The 10,000-nt window shown below is 35.3% G+C and overlaps 1 protein-coding gene across 2 annotated transcripts in view; it reads right to left on the reverse strand.

Annotated features, from left to right (window-relative positions):
* LOC137658648 (uncharacterized) overlaps window positions 1-10,000 on the reverse strand; it is a 194,463-nt gene that overhangs the window by 57,863 nt on the left and 126,600 nt on the right. Inside the window, exon 2 of one of the 2 annotated variants that reach the window (XM_068393594.1) lies at window positions 7,573-7,844. The exons of the other annotated variant lie outside the window; for it this stretch is intronic. Within the exon in view, the coding sequence (XP_068249695.1) occupies window positions 7,573-7,619 (47 nt within the window). The 5' untranslated portion in view covers window positions 7,620-7,844. The remainder of the gene's footprint in view (window positions 1-7,572; window positions 7,845-10,000) is intronic. 2 annotated transcript variants of the gene reach the window in all.

Genomic DNA, 10,000 nt, shown 5'->3' on the forward strand with positions numbered 1-10,000 from the left:
TTTGAAAAAGACTTTGATAGTGTGCACCGGCTAATTTTGTGGAGTCCTGCATTATTATGGAATTCCTCTTAAATATGTAAATTTGATTAAGTCTGTTCATGAGTATAGCAAGTGTAAAGTTAATGTTAGTGGAGTCCTGCCAAATGAATTTCCAGTGAACAGCGGAGTACTCCAAGGGAATGTGTTGTCACCTATGGTTTTTATCCTCCTCATGGATTTTGTAATGCATAGAACAGTTAGAGATCGTGGAGATGGATTGGACTGCATTGGTGATATAAATTTAGCAGACCTAGTTAGTTTAGCCTCAGGAAAACAGGAATGAGGAAGTTCAAGTTTCTCATTACTCTGCTTGCTGTCAAACACATCAGCCAAGACGATTGCATTTTCCTTTGGACAGTCTGCGACAGAGCGTTCTGGTGTAAGTAAAGAAGGAACTGTTGCATCTACACCAAAGAGAGCAAATTTAAGGGTAGTCCTTTACCTATATTCCTGGGCTGTACCAGGAAGGGTTTCTTTTATGTTTAAATTGTATTTCTTTTCAATTGAAGCGTAAACTCTCTTAGCAAAAGCTCTAAGCTGAGTATAGTTATTTCAGGTCAAATCTGATCTGTTACCCTTCCAGAGATGATAGGCCTCCTGCTTCTCCAAATAAGCACATCTACAATCATCATTGAACCACGGTTTGTCCTTCACTCGGTACCTTAGCACACAAGAAGGGATACGCCTACTAATTATGTTGACTAAATTTTCATTCAAAGGGACAACAGGATCATCACTGCTATAGTAATACAATTGTGACCAATTCAAGCCCAAAAGATAATGAAAAATTCTCTTCAAGTTTGCTTGAGATTTCATATAAATCTTACACAAGTCTGATACACCAGGGACAGGCTGCTCAGTCTTCACTACTAATGAAATCAAGGCATTATCTGACGTCCGAACTGGAGAACCAACCTTACTCGTTATAACGCCAGGGGAGTCGGTGTATACGAGGTCCAAACAGTTACCAGACCTGTGAATAGCTTCACTTATTATTTGCTCACAGCCTGATCTAGATGCAAAGTCTAAAGCTCTTAAGCAATGGCCATCGGTAGGAGAGATAGAACTCAACCACTCCCTATGGTGAGCATTGAATTCACCAACAAACACAAAAGAGGCCTTTCTATCATCTTGTATCTTAGCCATAATGATAAGAAGACAATCGAAGATAGAATCATCCATGTCTGGATTCTGGTAGATCGAACACGAATAGAAGTTGTTATGCCTGACACAAACTTTTATTACCTGAATCTCATGACATCCCCAACCAGAACAGGACTTATGAAAAGCTGGGTATTCAGTCCTAATATGCACAGCCATTTTCCTGGCGCTAGGGGTGAAATAACTTTTCAACATTATTGGCTTCTTAAAACCAGTTATAAGGAGCTCAGATGAGTGCCTCATATTAGAAACCAGAGTTTCTGAGCACAAAAGAATATCATACTGTCTGGACGCAACTGTAAGGTCTTAGATATTTGCATGAAGACCACGAATATTGCAATACAGTAGACGACATTAACGAAATCTAGGACGTACTGGTCCCGGATTTCACTCAATGTCTCCAGAAAGCATAAGTATTAATGGTATATTATACTTAAAAACTAAATATAACAAGAATGATAACAAAACAATATGTATAGAAATATAAATAAAGTGATTGATCAAACCCATAGACTATAGGAAAAAGTCGGAAAAACTAGTTAAATTGGAGTAGCCGATACACCATGCAAGGCTAAAAAAGAAAAGACAACCTCTCGATAAACCACCAGACATTCATGGCCTTTCTATTAAGCCTGCCCAACACACAATTTCAATAAAACAAGAGAGAAAAAAAGATGGAATAATGTGCCCGAGTGTACCCTCAAGTAAGAGAACTCTAACCCAAGACAGTGGAAGACCATGGTTCATAGGCTATGAGCTAGAGAACAATGGTTTGATTTTTGAATGCCTTTCTCCTAGGTGAATTGCTTACCATAACTAAAAAGTCTCTTCTACCCTTACCAAGAGGAGAGGAGCCACTGACCAATTACAATACAGTAATTGGCCTCTTGAGCGAAGAAGAAGTGTTTGGTAGTTTTTATGTTGTCAGGTGTGAGGAAAGACGAGAATGCGTAAAGAATAGGACAGACAATTCGGCGTATGCATAGGGAAAGAAAAAATACCGTAACCTGAGAGAGGGATCCAATATATAACTGTCTAGCCAGTCAAAGGATCCAATAACTCTCTAGATGTAATATATCCTTTTTTTTGTGCGTAAATCGGAGTTTAATATAATTGTACATATCGATATAGCATAGTTAATAATGCGCATAAGATACGCGCAATGAATATATTCGAAGCGGACATTTTTTTTTCTTTCAGAAATACTTCTTCCAAAGCAGAATATCAAACATTACCGATTATTGACAAAACTATAAGAAGATTCCATTACGCAGCAAGCACTGAAGAAATCCAATAGAAATGGCATTAAAGCTGTTAAATACCTTCGATTTTTTTAAATAACTTTTTTTTTTTTTTTTTATGACGACCAGCTTTATGGTTGTTTGGGGCAGATTTGGGGAACGATGGAATTGTGTCGACATATAAATAAAATAGAAATAATACGTTATGTGGGTATGCGGTTCTTTGAGTGCATATATAATAATGCTCTCTCTCTCTCTCTCTCTCTCTCTCTCTCTCTCTCTCTCTCTCTCTCTCTCTCTCTCTCTCTCTCTCTCTCTCTCTCTCTCAACACATTCCATCAAAGAACAATAAGAAGTCCAATATGGTGAATATGCTGATTGATGCAATGGGAAAAAGAATGCCAAAATGGTGTAATACATGTAAGATATGGTATTCCATTAATAATCCTCAACAATTGATTAGAAAATGTGATGCCTGTCATGTCCCAACACATCCCACATGTGCTGAAATACAGCAAAAAATAAAAAATAAAGACACAAAGGTATTCTGCTCAACATGCTTAGTCTGGATAGAAAATATAATTAAGTCGAGACTAAATCTGCAAATAGTTGAAGATAAAGAAGAGGAAGAAGAAGAAACAGAAGAAGAAGAAGAAGAAAAAGAAGAAGAAGAGAACAATGAACAGGATATGTGTAAGGATGCAGAAGAAATCATTGATATAACCTATGATGCCATCCAACAACATAGGCTACTTATGAAGAAATAAATTACCAGATGGAAACAAATAATAGACCCAAGAGACTCTACCCGGACCTACATAATTTTAGGGAAGAGCAAGAACAAGAAAAAATAGAAAAGAAGGATATAGTCTGCAATATGCTGAAAAGAGGGAATTGCAGATTTGGCGAAAGATGCTACTACAAGCATCCAAAGATATGCCATAATTATGAAATATATGGTAAATGTGCGTATTTAGACGGATATGGAGACGAATGCAGAGATCTCCATCCAAAAATATGCAAAAACCTAAAAGAAGGAAAAGGATGCATTTACAACAAAAAATGTCGATATATGCATCCTGCAACCATGAATGAAAGTAAGAAAACTCAGCAAACTGAAAAGAAAAATGAAAGCAAAAAAGAAACAAAAAAAGAAACAAAAAAGCAGGCCGTGTATATACCGCGCTTTGAACCAAGAGCCCCAAGATATGAGGCCTTTCAACCTAAACCGGCACATGTAGAACCCAACTACAAAGAATGCATCTATAATGCCAGGGGTTGGTGCAGATATGGGGACAGTTGCAGGTATACACACACAAATAAATATGAAGGCGAAAGAGCAAATATAATAGAAAAGTTGGATTTTTTAATGGCAGAATTCCGGGAAATGAAGAAAAGAACATCATATCAGAACAGGAAGGAAGCATGGGAGAATCCATATTATTACCAATATTAAATAATGGGGATGAAACACAAACCATAATAGTAATGAATGCACAGGGTTTAGTCACGAGTAACTCTAAAAGGAAAATAGAGTTCTTAGAAGAACTAACCCAAATTGAAAAAATAGATATATTAAATATAAGTGAAACATGGTATTCCCAAGAGACTGGCAGTGATGACCAGATAAAGGGTTTCCAAACTTATAGATCAGACAGAAAAAATAGGAATCAAGGGGGAACCGCAATATATGGAAGAGACATAAATCAAGGAAAAGTATGTGAAAAATACAGCAACACAGAATGTGAATTGATTGCGGTAGAATTTGAATTTGAAAAACTAATGAATATTGTAGTTTACAGACCCCCAAACACTAAGGAGTTTGATATAATAATAGAAAAAATAGATGGTATATGTAGAAACCATAAAGACTGGAATATACTCCTATCCGGAGATTTTAACTTTCCTTTCGTGGATTGGAAAGAACGGATAGAAGAAAGTGGTTGTATGTATACATATAAAAAAGATAGTAATAGTAGCGCAGAAGATAAGAGGCAATTTGAAAAGCTTCAAGATATGCTATTAGAACATAATATGTAACAAATAAACCACATTCCAACAAGAAAGGAAAATGTCCTAGATCTAGTATTTGTGAATGAGGTGAATTATGTTAAAGAAATAATAGTGTATAACACGGGAATTTCAGACCACAATGTCATAGAATTGATAGTTCATTCCAAAGCAAGTGATCACAGAATTAATAAAAACACAAAACTTTGGGAAGGATATGGAAAATATAACTTTTACAGTAAGAATATAAAATGGTCAGAAATAAATGAAGAACTGGATAAAGAATGGAAAAATGTATTTATAAGTGATAATATACAGGTAAATACGGATATACTGTACAAAATACTGGAGAAAATTGTTGAAAAATATGTACCGAAAAAAAACAATAAACAAAAGACGTGCATACCAAGAGACAGAAGGATCTTATTTCAGAAAATTAAAAAGTGGAAGAAAAATCTTGCAAAAGAAAAAAATGTGTGGAAAATGAGGGAAATAAAATGTAAGATAGAAAATGCAGAACAAAAGATTATACAGTCGAAAGAAAATGAAAAAAGGGACTTAGAAGAAAGGACACTTCAAAATATAAAAAGAAACCCCAAAGTACTTTACTCCTATGCAAAAAAGATGAATAAAAGGAGAATAGAAATAGGCCCTCTAAGAATTGAAGGACGGCTAACGAATGAAAAAAAGGAAATATGCAACATATTAGCAGAAAAATATAAGAGTGAGTTCACGCCAAGAATTGCGAATGAGAATAATGAAACAGAAATGAGAGAAGAAAATGTTGAATATCTAACGGATATAGATATTAATGAAGCAGATATTGTCACGGCTATAAACGAAATTAAAAATGGATCGGCAGCCGGACCAGATGGAGTTCCAGCGATTTTGTTAAAAAAAACTGCAAACACTATCGCGAAGCCACTTGCAATACTGCTAAGACAGAGTATAGATATGAGCGAGATATATGTTAAACATAAATTAGCTTATATAACCCCTATCTTCAAAAGTGGATCAAGACTAGAGGCAAGCAATTATAGACCTGTTAGTCTAACATCACATATTATGAAAGTGTATGAGAGGGTAATAAAAAAGAAAATAATGAACCATTTGGTCAAAAATAATTTGTTTAATATGGGTCAACACGGTTTCGTACCTGGAAAAAGTACACAGACCCAACTGATAGCTCACTATGAAAACATATACAATAATATGATATATGAAAAAGACACAGATGTGATGATATCTAGATTTTGCAAAAGCCTTTGACAAGGTAGACCATAACATATTGGAGAAAAAAATGAGAAAGCATAATATTGTGGGAAAGATAGGAAAATGGGTAAAAGAATTCCTGCAAAACAGAAAACAGATAGTGGTTGCAAATGACGAGAAATCAGATGAAGCCCAGGTAATATCTGGTGTGCCCAAGGTACGGTATTAGCTGCACTGCTATTTGTTATTATGATCTCAGACATAGACTGTGATGTTGAAAACTCCGTAGTGAGAAGTTTCGCCGATGACACAAGAATAAGTAGAGAAATTACTTGTGATGAAGATAGGAACTCACTACAAAGAGATCTAAACAAAATATATGAATGGGCGGAGATAAATAGGATGGTATTTAACTCCGATAAATTTGAATCAATAAATTATGGAAACAGAGAAGGAATGGTGTATGCATACAAGGGACCTAATAATGAGACAATCACAAACAAGGAAGCAATTAAAGACCTTGGTGTAATTTTAAATAGGAATATGTTATGCAACGACCAAATAGCAACACTGTTGGCTAAATGTAAGGCAAAAATGGGAATGTTATTCAGACACTTTAAAACAAGAAAAGCTGAACACATGATTATGCTTTACAAAACTTATGTGCGTAGTACACTCGAGTACTGCAATGTGATATGGTACCCACACTACCAAAAGGATATTGCGCAAATAGAGAGTGTACAAAGGTCCTATACTGCTAGAATAGAAGAAGTTAAGGACCTTGATTACTGGGAAAGACTGCAATTTTTAAAACTATACAGTCTAGAAAGGAGAAGAGAACGCTACATGATAATACAAGCATGGAAGCAAATAGAAGGAATTGCTGAAAACATCATGGAGCTTAAAGTATCAGAAAGAGCAAGCCGAGGTAGATTAATAGTGCCAAAAAGCATTCCAGGTAAACTGAGAAAGGCGCACAGGACATTAATCCACAACGCACCAGCATCGATAATGCAGCGACTATTTAATGTGCTGCCAGCTCATCTAAGAAACATATCAGGAGTGAGCGTAGATGCATTTAAAAATCAGCTCGATAAATACCTAAGATGCATCCCAGACCATCCAAGACTGGAAGATGCAAAATACACTGGAAGATGTATTAGCAACTCTCTGGTGGATATACGAGGTGCCTCACACTGAGGGACCTGGGGGAACCCAAACAAAAAATAAGGCAATAAGGTAAGGCTCTCTCTCTCTCTCTCTCTCTCTCTCTCTATATATATATATATATATATATATATATATATATACACAGTATGTATATATATACATATATATACACACACACACACACATATATATATATATATATACATATACTGTATATATCGTCATGATCACCAAAGCTTATACTATACTCAATTTTTTTTTAATGAGGTGCATCTGCACCGACTCGCAGGGGTGCCCTTTTAGCTCGGAAAAGTTTCTTGCTATCTGATTGGCTAGAGTCATCTTCTCCAACCAATCAGACATCAGGAAACTTTTCCGAGTGAAAAGGGCACCCCTGCGAGTCGGTGCAAATCTGCCTCACTAAAAAGAATTGACTATAGTCAGGGCCACCCATACTAGATTGGATCCGTGTGAGCGATGAGAATAAAGTCTCCCACCATCACCAATGGGCAATAGCCAGCGTGTTGATGAATATAGTCAAACCCCATTGTCATGCAGTGGTGTAGATATAATCGTAAGTGTATAACAATTAAGAAACTCATATTTTAGTTTTTGTTTATGTACAGTATGTATGAATGAATATAAAGGCACTCGTGTACATAATTAGTTACACAATAGATCGAATTAAGTCTTACAGAAATTCAAGAAATATGATTTTAAGACATTTCAAAAAACTTACCTGTTATATGCTGGAGAAGCCACCTCTTCGGTTACAGTCTTATTCATTCATTCATTTATTTAACTAATAATTAAGAGTCTTTCTTATACATTTTTGTTACATTTTACTAACTTTTTGGATTTAATAACTTTTGCGTTTTTTTTTTGTCAGTGATTTTTACGCTCTACACTTTCCACATTGCGATGCACTGATATTCCTCTTTTTATTTTTATCCGTTTTCTTATTATTAGACGAAATGCTGCATTCTATATCTAAATGTTAGTGTATATTTCCTGAAACAATTAGTTTCTTTTTAATTTTTTTTCTAATAATTTTCAAGCCAATGATTAAATTTAAACGTTTTCAAATATATTTTTCATCCTAATCTGTTGAATTTCTTGATATTATCGAGATTTTTTTGTTTCATTAGAAATTAAGTATGAAAATATCAACCTACCCTTTTGCGAGATGAGATAGTTATTGTTATTATAATTATCATTATAATTGTGAAAGCTTCTAATCTAAGTCTGTCTCAGTCCTGATACAAATAAGCATTTCTTTCTGTATTTCCTTTTAGGTTTTAAAGATTTCAATGAAAAGTAGATCTAAAAATTTCGAGAATACAGAAGATGAGTCCCCCCCCCTCTCTCTCTCTCTCTCTCTCTCTCTCTCTCTCTCTCTCTCTCTCTCTCTCTCTCTCTCTCTTTTCTATGTGGCTTAGTGTCTATCAATTCCAGGGTTGGGAGTTAATTCATAGACGGGTGTAGGTGTGTGGAGCTTAAAACTCGCTTTAAATAGAAACACTTTACTTAATCTTGACACAATATTTGTCGACATGGATTTCTATGAACGTGTCAATATTCCAAGGATATATTTTAATGGATTGACCCTCGTTACGCTATCCATAGTCTTTTTCGTTGTTGAAATACCCTCTATATCCTCTTCCCTTCTTTTCAAGCCTTGGGCAAGGTAAAGGATATTGCCCTTCGTATTGCCTTGTTGCCTTGATACAATTCAAATAGAATTGTTCAAGGAAATTAGTTTAAGAATAATAGATTTTTATGTGCAGAGGCCGATGGAATGGAATATCTACTGGGCTTATTTAGCACAGGTCTGATGGAATTTGGGAAGGAAAGTTAGAGGGGATGAAACAGGGCAAGTTTGGGAAAACAAAAGCTAGGAGAGAATTGAATAGCATATAAAGATATTTTTAGAAAATATAAATTTTTTTTTTTATTTATGAGTTGTCGTTGCAAAGTCCTAGGTCATCGACTTTTAGGTTCGAAAGTTGTATTTGCCGTTAACGGTTGAGGTATGTGACGCCTAAAATCATATGATAATAAAAGCCACGATGTATGATTCATTTCGTCTATGCTCTTCTTAAATCTTAAAAGAATACTGATTTTATCCGGTTATAATTCGAAAGATTTTTGATCTTCGTACAATATATGTAATGTATGAGAGAGAGAGAGAGAGAGAGAGAGAGAGAGAGAGAGAGAGAGAGAGAGAGAGAGAGATGGGGCTGAATGACAAAGTAGATTTTTTTTCAGGGATCGATATATCTGATATGTACAAAATTAACCATTTTACTGACCCTTCAGAGAACATTTCCGTGGTGGGTATAAGAATTTCATGACTATTCCATTATTCACGGAGTTTTCGAAGGAATGGCAAAGAACTTGGGCTGGAAAAATGTCAACAACGATATTACGTGTTTGATAGTGTTCAAAGGTTTAAAGGTCACTCATGAATAGCAGAGGTCCTAGAAACGGACCATATAGACATATGATCACCGCCCAAGCTTCCTCCCCACCTAAGCTAGGACCATGGAGGGCCAGGCAAAGGCTGCTGAAGACTCAGCTGGTTGACACATATAAGCATCCCCAAACCACCCATCTTTACCTCACAAGGATGGTAAGGTTGCACACACACTACAAGAAACTATTGTGGAGCTTGAGCGCGTCCAGAACGTGGTAGTAACATTCTTGAGTATCAGAAAGTCATGATTCTGAACCAAATACCATATGGATGAAGGGAAAGTTGTAATTTTTCAAGTTTTCTTGGGTTAGAGGAATAGATCGCCCTTCTGTGTAGATGTATAGAACGGTTGCTATTAGAGAATCTTTCCGCTCAGGGGTTACCACCATGTTATAGAAATTGAAGTATAATAGGGCCAGGACTGATGTGTTACTATTGCCAATTCTTGTTGAAGCTAATGGCTTTATGGTGAAAAGGAAGAATATATAGTGTTATTATTTATGCCAAGGGAATCCAAAATTATAACTTTTAAAAAGAATTTGAAACTGATTTGATTTTTATATATTTTTCATTATCATTATGAAAAATATTGACCTTGTCATTGGTGCAACTTTATTATTATTATTATTATTACTATTATTATTATTATTATTATTATTATTATTATTATTATTATTATTATTATTATTAT

This window comes from Palaemon carinicauda, chromosome 19 (genome assembly GCF_036898095.1).
Source record: "Palaemon carinicauda isolate YSFRI2023 chromosome 19, ASM3689809v2, whole genome shotgun sequence".
NCBI classification, from domain to species: Eukaryota; Metazoa; Arthropoda; class Malacostraca; order Decapoda; family Palaemonidae; genus Palaemon; species Palaemon carinicauda.